The 16,426-nt window shown below is 45.8% G+C and overlaps 1 protein-coding gene across 3 annotated transcripts in view; it reads left to right on the forward strand.

Annotated features, from left to right (window-relative positions):
• TRIO (trio Rho guanine nucleotide exchange factor) overlaps positions 1 to 16,426 on the forward strand; it is a 539,453-nt gene that overhangs the window by 32,934 nt on the left and 490,093 nt on the right. For all 3 annotated transcript variants that reach the window (XM_075826894.1, XM_075826893.1, XM_075826892.1), the window contains exon 3: positions 13,278 to 13,392. In XM_075826894.1, coding sequence (XP_075683009.1) covers positions 13,278 to 13,392 — 115 coding nt within the window. The remainder of the gene's footprint in view (positions 1 to 13,277; positions 13,393 to 16,426) is intronic.

The raw sequence follows: 16,426 nt of genomic DNA on the forward strand, positions 1-16,426 counted from the left end.
CAGCCTGTGATTGGCTGCAGAGGCCGCTGCAGCCTGTGATTGGCTGCAGAGGCCGCTGCAGCCTGTGATTGGCTGCAGAGGCCGCTGCAGCCTGTGATTGGCTGCAGAGGCCGCTGCAGCCTGTGATTGGCTGCAGAGGCCGCTGCAGCCTGTGATTGGCTGCAGAGGCCGCTGCAGCCTGTGATTGGCTGCAGAGGCCGCTGCAGCCTGTGATTGGCTGCAGAGGCCGCTGCAGCCTGTGATTGGCTGCAGAGGCCGCTGCAGCCTGTGATTGGCTGCAGAGGCCGCTGCAGCCTGTGATTGGCTGCAGAGGCCGCTGCAGCCTGTGATTGGCTGCAGAGGCCGCTGCAGCCTGTGATTGGCTGCAGAGGCCGCTGCAGCCTGTGATTGGCTGCAGAGGCCGCTGCAGCCTGTGATTGGCTGCAGAGGCCGCTGCAGCCTGTGATTGGCTGCAGAGGCCGCTGCAGCCTGTGATTGGCTGCAGAGGCCGCTGCAGCCTGTGATTGGCTGCAGAGGCCGCTGCAGCCTGTGATTGGCTGCAGAGGCCGCTGCAGCCTGTGATTGGCTGCAGAGGCCGCTGCAGCCTGTGATTGGCTGCAGAGGCCGCTGCAGCCTGTGATTGGCTGCAGAGGCCGCTGCAGCCTGTGATTGGCTGCAGAGGCCGCTGCAGCCTGTGATTGGCTGCAGAGGCCGCTGCAGCCTGTGATTGGCTGCAGAGGCCGCTGCAGCCTGTGATTGGCTGCAGAGGCCGCTGCAGCCTGTGATTGGCTGCAGAGGCCGCTGCAGCCTGTGATTGGCTGCAGAGGCCGCTGCAGCCTGTGATTGGCTGCAGAGGCCGCTGCAGCCTGTGATTGGCTGCAGAGGCCGCTGCAGCCTGTGATTGGCTGCAGAGGCCGCTGCAGCCTGTGATTGGCTGCAGAGGCCGCTGCAGCCTGTGATTGGCTGCAGAGGCCGCTGCAGCCTGTGATTGGCTGCAGAGGCCGCTGCAGCCTGTGATTGGCTGCAGAGGCCGCTGCAGCCTGTGATTGGCTGCAGAGGCCGCTGCAGCCTGTGATTGGCTGCAGAGGCCGCTGCAGCCTGTGATTGGCTGCAGAGGCCGCTGCAGCCTGTGATTGGCTGCAGAGGCCGCTGCAGCCTGTGATTGGCTGCAGAGGCCGCTGCAGCCTGTGATTGGCTGCAGAGGCCGCTGCAGCCTGTGATTGGCTGCAGAGGCCGCTGCAGCCTGTGATTGGCTGCAGAGGCCGCTGCAGCCTGTGATTGGCTGCAGAGGCCGCTGCAGCCTGTGATTGGCTGCAGAGGCCGCTGCAGCCTGTGATTGGCTGCAGAGGCCGCTGCAGCCTGTGATTGGCTGCAGAGGCCGCTGCAGCCTGTGATTGGCTGCAGAGGCCGCTGCAGCCTGTGATTGGCTGCAGAGGCCGCTGCAGCCTGTGATTGGCTGCAGAGGCCGCTGCAGCCTGTGATTGGCTGCAGAGGCCGCTGCAGCCTGTGATTGGCTGCAGAGGCCGCTGCAGCCTGTGATTGGCTGCAGAGGCCGCTGCAGCCTGTGATTGGCTGCAGAGGCCGCTGCAGCCTGTGATCGAGCCTATAATGTTTGTAAAACATAGGATGGCTTGACCAAGTGGCAGCTCTGCAGATTTGGTCCATAGAGGCTTCTCTTCTTTCTGCCCAGGATGCTGAAACTGCCCTCGTTGAATGGGCTCTGATGCCTTGTGGGGCACATAGTCCTTGGGACTTGTAGGCTTCTTGTATGGTGGTTTTTACCCATCTCGCTAGAGAGCCTTTTGAGGCTTTCTTTCCTCTATTCTTTCCCCCAAACAGGACAAATAGATTTTTATCTTGTCTCCAGGAGGAGGTTCTATCCAGATACTGAAGAATTGTTCGCCTGACATCCAGGCAATGGAATTTTTCTTCTTGTTGGTTTTTTGGATCTGGATAAAAGGAAGGTAGAATTATTTCTTGTTCTCTATGGAAAGCAGTAGATACCTTTGGAATAAAGGAAGGGTCCAGCTTTAGGATGATCTTATCCTCTTGTACTTTTAGGTACGGTTCTATGACTGACAGAGATTGGATTTCTCCAATCCTTCTTGCTGAAGTAATAGCGACTAAGAATGCAGCTTTTAGAGTTAAAAAATGCATACTAATTTCGTCGAGCGGCTCAAAGGGGGGCTCACAAAGAGTCGTTAACACCACATTCAAATCCCAGGTAGGAACTGATTTCTTTAGGGAAGGTTTCAGTTTAGAGACCGCTTGGGTGAATCTTCTGATCCACCGATGTTCCGCCAGAGGAGTGTTAAAAAAATTACCTAAGGCTGAAATCTGTACTTTTAAGGTACTAGGGCTAAGTCCTTTTTTGAATCCCGATTGTAAGAAATCTAGGATTTTCGCAATGTTGGGAGAAAAGGGGTCTGGTCCTGGGTTTCCATGCCAGGAACAGAATTTCTTCCAAATCTTTTGATAGATTTTAGAGGTAACTTCTTTATGACTTGATAAGATAGTCTAAATTACCTCATCTGACAGACCGTGGTTCCTCAAGATCTGCCTTTCAGGATCCAGGCTGACAATTTCAGAGTTTCTATTCCCTGGAAGAATAAGGGACCCTGGGAGAGAAGATTCTCCCTGACTGGGAGCATGATAGGGTCTTCCAACGCTAGGTATTGTACGATTGGAAACCAACTTCTTTTTGGCCAATAGGGAAGAATAATGATGAGCTTTGTCAAATCTTCCTGGATTTTTCTTAATACCATTGGTATTAGAGGAAAGGCATAGGCCAGATCCATGTCCCAGGGTTGGGACAATGCATCTACTCCCAATGGGTTGTCTCTGAGATTTAGGGAGAAGAATGTCTCTACTTGAGTGTTCTTCCTCGTGGCAAACAGGTCTATTTGTGGATAACCCCAATTTCGGGTTAGGGACAGAAAGACTTCCCTGTTTAGGGACCATTCTCCAGGGTCTACTTTTTCCCGACTCAGGAAATCTGCTGATAGGTTCTCTGAGCCTTTTAGGTGGACTGCCATGACTGATAGGACGTTTTCTTCTGCCCAACTGAAAATTTGTGCAGAGAGGGCCTGAAGAAGAGTGTGTCTTGTTCCCCCTTGATGGCGAAGAAAGGACACTGCTGTCGTGTTGTCCGATAAAATTCTTATATGCTTCCCTTTTATGGTGGGTGAAGCTCTTATAAGTGTCTCCCATACGGCTCTTAGTTCTTTGAAGTTTGAGGACATCATCTTCATTTGAACAGTCCATGTGCCCTGAAAGTGTTGGTCTTGGATTACTGACCCCCAGCCGTGTTTGCTGGCATCTGTGGTAATCACTACATAAGGAGAAGTTCTCCAGGGGACTCCCTTGTCTATGTTGTTTGTGCAGAGCCACCACAGGAGGGATGATTTCACAGTCTCGGAAATTTGAATTTTTAAATTCAGGGAGTTTTGTTTTCGATCCCACCGGGACAAGATCAGATTCTGTAAGGGTCTGGAGTGAAATTGGCTCCATGGAATAGATTGGATGCAAGACGTCATCATTCCCAACATCCGCATACATTCCCTTATGGAACCAGGCGTCTTTCCCCCAAAATTTTCTTACTTCTGCCAGTAGGAGTATTTGTTTCTCTCTTGGGAGGAAGGAATGCTGAAGGGAGGAGTCCAGCAGTACTCCTAAGAAGACCTTCTGTTTCTGGGGAGGAAGACTCTACTTCTGAAAGTTGATTATCCATCCCAATTCTTGTAGGAGGGAAAGAACCTGTGACCGATGACTGACTAAGATAGCCGGAGTATCTGCTGTCAACAAGAAGTCGTCTAGATATGGGATAATTACTATACCTTGATTTCTTATGAATGCCATGATCTCTGCCATAATTTTTGTAAAAATTCTGGGGGCGGAGGAAAGGCCGAAGGGGAGGCAGACAAACTGGAAGTGGAGAATGGAAGGACTGTCCTGAATTGCGAATCTGAGGAATCTCTGGTACGCGGGGTGGATAGGAACGTGATAATACGCATCCTTTAAATCGATCGTACACATTGATGCCTCTTCCCTTATTAGAGGAATAGTCGATCTGATAGACTCCATCTTGAATTTCCGATAATTCACCCATTTGTTTAGGACCTTCAGGTTGATTATTGTCCTGTAGGAACCGTTTGGTTTTTTGACCAAGAAGATTTTTGAATAGTGGCCTTTGCATATTTCGTTGTGGGGAACTGGAGAAATGGCTCTCAATCTGAGTAGTTTCTGGACGTCCTGAATAAGGATCTGATGAAGATCTTTTGCTTGGTACTGGGTTACTAGGAATTTCTCTGGAGGAATGGAGGAAAATTCTATTTTGTATCCTTCTTCTATTATCTTTAGAACCCAGGGGTTCTGGGTTATTCTCGACCATTTGGGATAAAAATGTAGGAGTCTTCCCCCCACACTCTTGGCGTCATTGCTTTGAGGGCTGGAATGAATTATTTGGGTTAAGGAGATATCCTCGACCCCTTTTTCCTTTGGGGTAACTCCAGCGACCGGACTTCCCTTTCCCGCTGTAGTTCTGTGAGGTAGGATCCCTCTGTTGGCGAAATCTTCCAAACTGAGGGGGTTTTTTTGGTTTCTCTTCAGGAAACCCCTTTTTCCTATCTGTTGCACTCTCCAGCATGTTATCAAGGAGAGGACCGAACATCAGAGACCCTGTAAATGGGATAGAACACAACTTGTTTTTGGACTTCGTATCACCTGACCACATTTTGAGCCATAATGCTCTTCTAGCAGCATTTGAGAGAGCCCCATTCTTTTAAGATTTTCGTTTACCGGAAAAACCCTTGTTTTCTTTTTTCCGTTAGACCTCCAAACATCTCATCCTGGATGGTATGTGGTTGGTCTTCTTCGGGAATATCCTTAGTTTCCCGTATTGCTTGAATTAAGGTATCCGACATTTCGGAAGAGAAGAAAATTTTTTTCTCTTGAGTGGAAGAAGTTGAAGGCAAGAGTTCCTCGCTTTCTTCTAACTCATCCTCCGATAGGTAGTAGCACTCCTGCTCAGAGTCCGACCCCTGAGAAGGAGGCCAATATTTTTGATCCACTTCAATCCGCGGTCTTTTTGCCCGGGAGTGTGAGGGAGTTTCTTGCGGAGGGGCGAGGGAGGCTACTGACTGACCCACTTCTTCACGAATCATAGTCCTAAGTTCGGACATGAACGTTGGTTGTTCCTCCTTTAGTATTTTTGCAATACAATTGTTTTCTATGGGACTCCGGCAATTTTTTTGCACAAGTCGCACATTTTTTAACCTTCTTTTTATCAGTTTGTCTCTGAGAGGAATCTTTTTCCTAGAGAAAACAGAAGGTAGGTAAAGTAAGGTGTACATACATAAGGGGTCATACCCTTCCCCAAGGGTGAGACTCACGTGACCCTGGGACATATCTGGAGTTCCTTCAGGACGAGGAAGTTCTATACCGCGACAGGCAATGCAATATGCAATCCACCAAAAATTAATCCAAGTTAGAGTTATCAGCTCTAACTACATACCTGTGCGTGTCCCTTTAAATGTGGGCGTTTTGAATTTCCCGCCTTCCAAGATGGCCGCGGACCGGAAGTAGTGCGACGTCATTTCCGGTCGGCTATTCGTCCAGCGTGTACCTGGAGTGCAGCCGCCATAGCCGGCGACTGAGGCTTGCTATGCGGTGCAGCGAGGATCCCTGCCGGTGCGTCCATGCCTATGGAGCTGCCGGTCCCCGCCTGGTCCGCGGCCCGGCCGAAGCCTGCTTGGGAAACCCCAGCCCCCACACACTACCAGAACCCTGCCTAGGATTCCTCCGGTAGGTGTCTCAGGGAGGGAGCTAAGGGACCCGTCGTTTTAGGGGTGTTAGCCTGGGCTTTAGGGGGAAGAGAAGGGGGAGTGCACGGACCCCCCGATATTGCCCCCTGCCCGAGTTTCTTTCCTGCACTAATACAGGAGCGACGCTCTCTGCTCTTGACCCTTGTGGGGACAGGAAGAACACTGGCAAGTGGGTGGTGGGAGGGGCCTTTTAACCTCTCTGTCTTCCTGTCCCTACAGAGGTCAAGAGGGCAACCTCCTGTAGTGCTGTCATGAGGGATGTACTGGAAAGGAAGTATGAACTTTTTTTTTAATGTATTTGTATTTTCCGAGCGGCGAGCATGCTACTGTCCAGGGTGCTGAAAAAGTTACCGCCGATCAGTGCAGCCCATTTACTCTTTCAGCACCCTGTACAGTGACTAGCGCTGAACAACCATGCTTTTTCAGCACCCTGGACAATACCATGCTCGGCGCTCGGAAACGGAAACACAGAGTGCACACGGCCGCTAAAACGGGCACACGGATCCGTCAAAAACGGCCGTGAAAACGATGTTGGAAGTGTACACGAGGCCTTAGAAGCAAAGAAGCACCTAGTGGAATTTGGGGCCTTTTTTTTTTAATTCGATTATATTTTAGGCACCATGTCCGGTTTGAAGAGGTCTTGTGGTGCCAAAGGAAACACCCAAAAAAAGACCCCATTTTGGAAACTACACCCACAAGGAATTGATCTAGGGGTGTAGTGAGCATTTTGACCCCACAGGTGTTTCATAGAATTTTTTTAATAAGATGTTTTAGCTAAAAAATACTATTTCCACAAGGAATAAAGAAAAAGCCCCCCAACGTCTGTAAAGCAACTACTGCAGAGTACGGAAATACCCCATGTGTGGTCATAATCTGCTGTATGGGCACATGGCAGGGTTCAGAAGGTAAGGCGCGCCGTTTGGCTTTTGGAGTGCAGGTTTTGCTGAATTGCTTTCTCGGCACCATGTCGCTTTTGCAAAGCCCCCTAAGGTACCAGTACAGAGAGAACTCTCAAAGTGACTCCTTTTTTTTAAAAACTTCACCCCTTGAGGAATTCATCTATGGGTGTAGTGAGCATTTTGATCCCAGAGGTGTTTGATAGATTTTGTTAGAATTGGGCAGTGAAAATAAAACCAATTAATTTTTTTTTTTTTTCAAGAAGACATAGCTTTAGGTTACAATTTTTCATCTTCTCCGCAAATAAAGGAGCACCCCCCCAACATTTGCAAACAACTCTCCAGAGTACGGGAATACCCCATATGTGGTCATAAACTGCTGCCTGGGCACATGGCAGGGCGCGTCATTTGGCTTTTGGGGCACATATTTTGCTGGATTATTTTTCTGGGCACCATGTCGCATTTGCAAAGCCCATGTGGGACCAAAACAGTGGCAACCCCCAAGAAGTGTCCTCAGTTTGGAAACTACGCCCCTCAAGGTATTCACCTAGGGGTGAAGTGAGCATGTTTACCCCCACAGGTGTTTGCAACATCGAGTGTACACTAATTTGTGGGAGAGTGAAAATTTCAATTTTTCCATGGATATGCCATTTCAGTGTCCAATATGTGGTGCTCAGCTTGTGCCACCATGAAAAGACAGCTCTTTAATTATTATCCTGTTTCCCGGTTTTAGAAACACCCTACATGTGGCCTAATCTTTTGCCTGGACGATCGACAGGTCTAAGGAGCCAAAAAGCACCACGCAAAATTGAGGCCTATTTTGGCGATTTACAAAGTATTGGTTCACAGGTGCCGAGGCCCTGATGTGAAATAATAAAAGAAATCCCTGAGAAGTGACCCCCATTTTGGAAACTTCACCCCTCAAGGCATTTAATAAGGGGTGTAGTGAGCATTTTGATCCCACAGGTCTTTTCCCATAAATTATTGCGCTGCGGATGGTGCAAAGTAAAAATTGCACTTTTTCTCTAGCTATTCCATTTTAGTGGCAAACGTGTTGTGCCCAGTTTGTGCCACTGGAGATACACACCCCAAAAACTGTTAAAAGTGTTCTCCCGGGTATGGCGATGCCATATATGTGGAAGTAAACTGCTGTTTGGGCACACTGTAGGGCTCAGAAGGGAGGGAGCGCTATTTTGCTTTTGGAGTGTGGTTTTTGTTTTGAGTATTACTGGTATTTAAGTTTTATAATGTGGGGGCATATGTAAGCTGTGCAGAGTACATCGGGGCATAATCAGGTAATCGAATAATGGGGTAAAAAAATAATCCATGGATGTTTGTTATGCTATGAATCGATCTTTTCTGCACAGGCCAGTATCTCACACTTATAAATGGTGTCCTTTCTTGTTCCTTTTTGGTACACTCTCTACACCATTGCATTTTTGAGAATTTTGCTGGAAAAATGTTGTCCTGGTATAATACTGGCACCCTCGCTTCCAGCAGATATATTTGTTCTCTCCCGGTTCCCTAATATCGGGCCCTTGATAATCTCTTGAAGCAGAAGATCTGTTCCCCTCAAGCCTGCACAACTGCATAATTTTTTTTTTTCTTTCCTCAATTATGGGAGTGGTAACTTATATTAGTTTTTCATTGTCCTAGTGGTATGAGGGCTGTCTTTTTGTTTTTTTTTGTTTTTGTGTGGGGCGTGCTGTTGCTTTTATTGGTACCATTTTGGGATGCATGCGACTTTTTGATCACTTTCTATCTTTCTTTTTTTTTTTTTTTGGGAGGCAATTTGATAAAAAAAACGGCAATTCTGGCATAGATATCACTTTTTTTTCTTCATACAGCGTTAACCGAGCGTTACAAATGGGTCAGTACAGTACCAAGGATACGAAATTTATATAGTTTTTGCTTTATTTTACAATTTTTTGCACAATATTTCTCTTGCAAAAAATTATTTTTTATGTCGCAATGTTCTGAGAACCATAACTTTGTAATTTTTTCGATGACAGAGCTGTATGAGGGCTTGTTTTTTTTCAAGATGAGCTGTAGTTTTTATTGGTACCATTTTTGGATACATGTGGCGCTTTTGATTTTTTAGGTGTTTTGTTGTTCAGACTAGGTGTGGGCGATTAATAGGCCCTCAAGGCCTCAGACGATTGTTTTTTAACAGAATTGTTGAATTGATTCTTTAGTGGCGCCATGCTGCAGGAGGCAGCTCTGCCTGGTCTGCCCAACTGCGCCCCATTATGTCCCTGCTTCCCCACGGAACTGCTGTTCATTGGGGAAGAAGGGACTCCTAGCATAAATAGCCACACCGCCCTGTAGATACTAACCCCCCTTATAGATGTCACATCCACCCCCTCTTGCAGATTGCAGCACCCCCCCCCCCCCGGTCTTGTAGATAGCACCACTGTAACCGCCTCTAGGAGCTGAATACCCAGTCAGAGTGCGGCAACCTCTAGTCTAGGTCGGGGATTCAGCTCCTAGTGGCAGCTACAGTCGCACTATCTACAAGGAAGGGGTGGGAGTGCGATCTACGATAGGGGGTGGGGGTGCGATCTACATGTGGGGGTGAGATTTACAAGGGAGGGGGTGGTGCTGCAATCTACAAGGGTGTGTGGCACTATATGGGGGGGGTGGCGGCACTGTGGCGGTATCTACATGGGCACTGTGGTGTTTTCAGGGGATTTGGACACAAAAAGAAACCCTGACAAAGGAAATCCATTTGGAGACACGGATGCAAAATTGACATGAAAAACTGACAATTGATACATTTTTAATTGCCATTTTTTTCACTGTTGTGTGATTGTAGCCTAAATTACTGATGCCACGGGTACCGTTCACATGTACCGTGATCGGGCCGGGATATCTGGTTGACACACGGACCATTTTTCATGGTCGTGTGAATCAAGCCTTATTGTAATTTATTTAAGACCCCATCGTGGGGCCGGTACTCCACAGGGTCCTGCTCAGACTTCACACACTAATGTATTCTTGCTCCAGAGTGCCCGTTCGGCGCTATCTGCCTGGCCCTGCTGCAATTTAGACCCTCTGAGGTGGTGACGGGCAGAGAGGGATGCAGCGCATAATTGATTATAGATTCTGTTAACCTGTTCCCTGCCGGGGAACACAGAAGTTATAATCAATTACTGTATTTTTCGGACTATAAGACACAGTTTTTAGCAAGAATAAATCTTGCTAAAAAGTCCCTACGTCTTATAGTCGGCAGTCAAGGGATCTGGCAGCGCCGGGCCCCCTGACCGCTCCTTACTTAACCCCTTTCCTACCCGTGCTGTACCGGCACATCATGGAGCGGTGAGGGGATGATGTATGGAGCGGGCTCACGCACTGAGCCTGCTCCATACACTGCAGGTGTCTTCTGACACGCTGCTCTAACGACCAGGAACAGCGATCGCGCTGTTCCTGGCCGTTTAACTAGTTAAATGCCACGGTCAATAGCGACCGCTGCATTTATAGGGGTTTTCCCATGAAGGACATGTATGACCTATCCACAGGATAAGTCATAAATGTCAGATGCGGGGCCCACCTCTGGGACCCGCATCTATCTCTAGAACGGGGCCCCCTAAACCCCATTCGTTCTTACCCGCCTCCGCTGTCTTGCGGCCACTTCCTGGTTACATGGTTGAGTTACGGAAACAGAGTAACTTGCTGAGCTACGCAGTTTCCGTAACTCCCATAGAACTGAATAGTAGTTATGGAAACAGCGTAGCATGCTACGGTTTTCATAACTCATCCATGTATTGCAGTGGTTCCTAGGGGAACTAATAAAATGTGTAAAAAAAAAAAAAAACATTTTTATTTTTTTTTTAAGTTAAAAAAAGAACCCTTTTCCCATTTTTTGCCCCAAGAACAATGTAAAAATAATAGACATTGGTATAGCTGCGTCCGTAAAAGTACGAAACTATTACAATATAGCATTATTTCACTCACACAGTGAACGGCATACATTTTTTTAATGTAAAACTCCAGAATCGTTGTCTTTTGCTCACCATAGCGCTAAAAAGAATGAAATAAAAAGTGATAAAAAAATCGTATGTACCAAAAAAGTGGTGCTAATAAAAACTACTGCTCGTCCCACAAAAAGTAAGCCCTCCCACCGCTCAAACGATGAAAAGTTATGGCTTTCAGTATTCAGACCCTTTGCTTTGACACTTGAAATTTAGCTGTGGGGACCTCCCATTTCTCTACATCATCTTTGAAATGTTTCTACACCTTGATTGGAGTCCACTTGTGCTAAATTCATTTGATTTGGACATGATTTGGAAAGACACACCTCTGTCTATATAATGTCTCACAGCTAACAATGCAAATCGGAGCAAAAATCAAGCCATGAGGAGGAAAGAACTGCCTGTAGAGCTTAGAGACAGGATTGTGAGAATGCACAGATCTGAAGAAGAGTACAAAATTATTTCTGCTGCACTTTAAGTTTCCAAGTGCACATTGGCCTCCATAATTCTTAAATGGAAAAAGTTTGGAACAACCAGGGCTCTTCCTAGAGCTGGCCACCCCAACAAACTGATTGGAGAAGGCCCTTGGTAAAAGAAGTGATCAACAACCCAATGGTCACTCTGACTGAGCTCCATAGATCCTGTGTGCAGATGAGATCAACTTCCAGAAGGTCAACCATCACTGCAGCACTCCACCAATGTGTGCTTTATGGCAGAGTGGCCAGAAAGAAGCCTCTCCTCCGTAAAAGACACATGAAAGCCCACCTGGAGTTTGCAAAAAAGCACCTAAAGGACTCTGACTGTGGGAAACGAGATTCTGTGGTCTGATGAAACCAACATTGAAAGTTTTTGGCCTAAATTCTAAGCTTCATGTCTGGAGGGAACCAGGCACTGCTCATCACCTGCCCATTACCATCCTTACAGTGAAGCATGGTGGTGGCAGCATCATGCTGTGGGGATGTTTTTCAGCAGCTGAGACAGAGAGACGTTTTAAGGTTGAGGGAAAGATGAATGGAGCAAAGTACCGAGAGATTCTTAATTAAAACCTGACCCAGAGTGCTTTGTACCGCAGACTAGGCTGAAGGTTCACCTTCCCACAAGACAACGACCCTAAGTACACAGCCAAGACCACACAGGAGTGGTTTAGGGACAACTCTGTGAATTTCCTTGAGTGGCCCAGCCAGAGCACTGCCTTGAACCCAATCGAGCGTCTCTGGAGAGTACTGAAAGTGGCCGTCCACCGACGGTCCCCATCCAACCTGACAGAGCTTGAGGATCTGCAGAGTAGAATGGCAGAAAATCTCCAAATCCATGTGTGTAAACTTGTGGCATCATACCCAAGAAGTCTACAGGCTGTTATCGCTGCCAAAGGTGCTTCAACTAAGTAATGGGTCTGAATACTTATATCAATGCAATATTTTAGTTTTTCCTTTTCATAAATTAGCAAAGATGACTAATATTCTGTTTTCACTTTGTCATTATGGGGTATTAAGTGCAGAATGATGAGGAAAAATTTTAATTTCTTTTTGTTTTAGCACAAGGCCTCAACATAACAAAATGTAAAAAAATTGAAAGGGTCTGAAGACTTTCTGAATGCACTGTACATTGCACTACCTACATAGTGCAACTTATTAGAACTGTCCGTCTTACATGGACGGCAAGCCTACTAGGCTCGGCCTACGGTTGGGCCCTAACAGGCTTCCGTACATAGCAGACCAGGAGTCCATTGTTAGGCCTCTGGTTGCCAAAGCAATCATCGGCACCCACGCAATCTTGTCACCGGTATGCTGATCGGCTACAAACCCCTTTAGATGGCATGGTCACTTTTTTGACTACGGCATTTAAGGGTTAATGGCAGGGATCAGAGCTATCTCTGGTCCCTCCCGTTACAGCAGGGTGTCAGCCGTAACATACAGCGAACACCCATTGCTGATGGTGTGGGCACAGCTACTGAAGCCGCTCCATCTTCTTGTCGCATGTATGGTGCTGACAGGAAGCCTTTTGGGCCTCACCTTGAGTGGGCGTAGTAGGTTTCCATACTCTGCAGATCTGGAGGCAAAGGTTGCGCCTCTGGTCGCCATAGTAGCTAACGGCACCCCCGCAATCGTGTCGCAGTTGTGCTGATCGGTTAGCGTTTAGATACTACCTAGATGCTACAATTGCTTTTGGCCACCGAATCTAAGGGTTCAATGGCGGGGGTTGGAGATAGCTCCAGTACCTGCTGTTACAGTAGGGAGTCAACTGTAACAGCTGACATCTGCGGCTAATTGGTGCGGGCTCAGCTTTTGAGCTCGTGCCAACCATTTTATTTTCAGTAATAAATTTTAGCGGTCTGATTTTTGGACAAGTTGTCTAAAGGAGGTTAGCAACACCACACTTCATCTGACAGAAGGGGACATGTCATTAGAACCTGTCAGTAGTCCTGCCTTAGCTTTTTTGGTTTTGACTTCTCGGCAGAATTAGAATCCTTTTTATTCTCTAAATTTAAAATTTTCTTTTAGTAGGTCTCAACTTTTTTTTTTTTTTGTTTTGTTTTTTGTTTCATTGTGGGTTATTTAGGTTACAAGGCTTCGAGATTAAACATTTGAAATGATATGTTTTTCATACAGGTGGTAGAGATAAAAGAGGAGGTCCCGTTTTAACTTTTCCAGCACGAAGCAATCATGATAGAATAAGACAAGAAGATCTTAGGAGGCTTCTATCATATCTTGCCTGCATACCTAGGTATGTATGTATTTGTTTCCACATCAAATTAAATGGGCTTTCCGGCTTTATATAAATAAAGCTTACTCACTATATAAATAAGTTGTACAACTTTCTAATATACAGTACATTGTTGTAATTCCTCTTAATATATTAGTTTGTTGTGAGTGAATGACCACACTTGTTTGCGTTCAGAAGCTACATACATACATACATAGTGCTGCTCTCCGCTGAGTTTAGCCAACTAAATACATCATCCGCTACAAAATTCTCGTTAGTTTGTTATACTGTATCATATGGAGTTCAAATGCTGCCCTTAAAGTATTACCCAGCCTTTTAAAACTTTTATATCTACAACAGTTTTACGCCTTGCACCAATCAACAAACTTACTAATTTAATTTGCACTGGCCAGATGCTCAGGGACACCTCTCCAAAATTGGGTCACGTGGCCACATTCCACGCTGCATGCTTCATTAGTTACGCTTTGTATTTGGATCACTTGTCACTTCCCTTGCTGAATTCACAAAATATAAAAAGTCATAGTTCGTGTGACTTTTCCTCCAGAAAGCACTATATCCCCTAAACAAAACCTCACGGATCATGTGGTAACTTGATTAGATCTGGAGCGGGAGGGTGGACTTTCAAAGCAGGAATGCAAGAGCGCTATGTTATGGGAGATGTAGTTCTAGCAGAGCAGCACAGGTTTCTTAAAGGGAATGTGTTGCCAGCAAAACATTTTTTTTTTTTTTTAGTTAAACAATTAGTGTGTAGGTGATTAAACATTGTTCTAATTTTTTATTTTTTTTTCACGAGTCAGAAAATATTATAAATTGGATTCAACTGGATTCTAATTTATAATATTTTCCATTGCTGCTCACTAGATGGAGCCATTCCCAAAATTGCAGCATTGCATGTGGTAAAGCAACCACATTGCTTTATGCTGCAAAATTGGGTACAAATCCCTCGCTCTAGTGAGCTCTCAGCATCCCCCCCATCTTTATCCTGGCTAGTGCCGGGAGAAACGAGGGGTTTGAACGGTCTAACTTCCTACACTGTGTGTCGCCATTTTTTGAGCTAACACACAGTGTAGTAGGTTTACATACAGTAGTAAACACACACTGAAACACAAACATACATAGAAATCCCTTACCTGCTCCAGTCGCCGCCGCTCCCTCCGGTCCATCCGCTCCGTCTGCTGCCGCTGCTCCATGTGCACAAGTCCGGAAGCCGCGACCGGAAGTAGTAATATTACTGTCCGGGTGCGACTTCCGGTCCACAGGAAAATGGCGCCGGACGGCACGCATTTCAAATTGAACTGTGTGGGAGCGGCGCATGCGCCGTTCCCACACAGCGGCGTACATGATAGTGGATGGAACGGGCCCCGTTCGCAGTCCCTATGGGACTGGAGCTGCCGTATTCCATGTCTGTATGTGTCGTTAATCGACACATACAGAAATGGAAAAAAAAATGGCAGCCCCCATAGGGAAGAAAAAGTGTAAAAATAAAAAAAAGTAACACACAAATTAATCCAAACGTTTTTAATAAAGCACTAACATCTTTAACATATTAAAAAAAAAATTGTGGTGACACTGTTCCTTTAAGTGGTGCCTGTAAACAATGCCGCCATAAAAGACTATGATAATGCGAAAAACTGAACAAACCGTATAAGAAAGCACACATGGGGCACGAGTGAATGATGCCTCAAGGGTATTCTGGTTTTATTTAATATTTTTAAAGTTTGATAACCCCTTTAAAGATTTGAGAATGTTAGATTAATTTTCATTACCTTCTATCAGTGTTAGTTTGATAATAAAGTAGGACAAATTATAGAATTTCAAATTCCTTATAGGTTTATAAAGTGGCCAACCCTTTTAAACTTTTTCCTAAAAGCTCTTAAACTGTTAAACATAGACATTAAAATTACTCATACTTTACCCCAGCTGCTTGCTAGAAGGCCCTTGACTAACCATCTACGGACTATGTAAACAGTGTAGAGCCACGGTCCCTGCGTCCATAGCAAGAGGGTGGCAGTAATGTAATTTACTCACGTGACCACTTTCTTGGCTGTCCCCTGTGACATAATCTACTGCGCAGGTGCTAAATGCAGAAGAGGATGCAGCAGGGGTAGCCGAGAAAGCGGTCAACTTTTATAAGGTGAAATAAGAGAAAAGGTAGCTGGCACTAGTCCAAACACAATCTTCACACCTATACTGGGTGGAAGTTGATGAAATTCACAGCCAGCAACGACATGAGTGATGCTCAAGTCAGTGGTAGCAGTGTCAAAAACTTGTATATACATAGAAAAAGATAGTGGCCCACGCACAAAGTTGTGGTGAAAAAGATTTTTCTCTAGTGGGAGAATGTAGGACTGCAAACAAGGCGACGATTGTTTCGACCAGATGTAATGTGGTTCACTGCCGGAGGCATGACATAATAGATTGCCTTTCAGTTTTACACTGACCGGCAATAATGCTTTAGTATACTAAGTATGCCAAAGCATTATATATGCGATCAGCGGATCGCATGGTGAAGTCCCCTGGTGGGACTAAAAAAAAAAAAGTAAACCAGTTAGTTTTTTTCCCCAAAAAGTGGTTTTATTTAGTAAGTGTCAAAACAAATAACACATACACATCTGTGGTATCCCCGCGATCATAACGACTCGAACAATAAAATGAACACATTAATTAAACCGCCGGATGAACGGCGTCCAAAATAAAAGCAAAAAAAGTCAAAATTGTTTATTTTCTCCCATTCCCCCCCATAAAAATAAAAGTTAATCAAGAAGTCCGATGTACCCCAAAATAGTACTAATGAAAACTACTTGGCCCACATACGGCCACATTGACGGAAAAATAAAAAAGTTACGGCTCTTGGAATGCGGCGATGCAAAAACAAGTAATTTTTTTTCTAAAAGGATTTTTATTGTGCAAACGTAGGAGAACATGTAAAACCTTTACATATTTGGTATCCCCGTAATCGTGCCGACCCATAGAATAAAGGGAAAATGTTTATTTACGCTGCATAGTAAACGGCGTCAATTTATAACGTGAAACT

Source organism: Rhinoderma darwinii, chromosome 5 (genome assembly GCF_050947455.1).
Source record: "Rhinoderma darwinii isolate aRhiDar2 chromosome 5, aRhiDar2.hap1, whole genome shotgun sequence".
Lineage (NCBI taxonomy): Eukaryota > Metazoa > Chordata > Amphibia > Anura > Rhinodermatidae > Rhinoderma > Rhinoderma darwinii.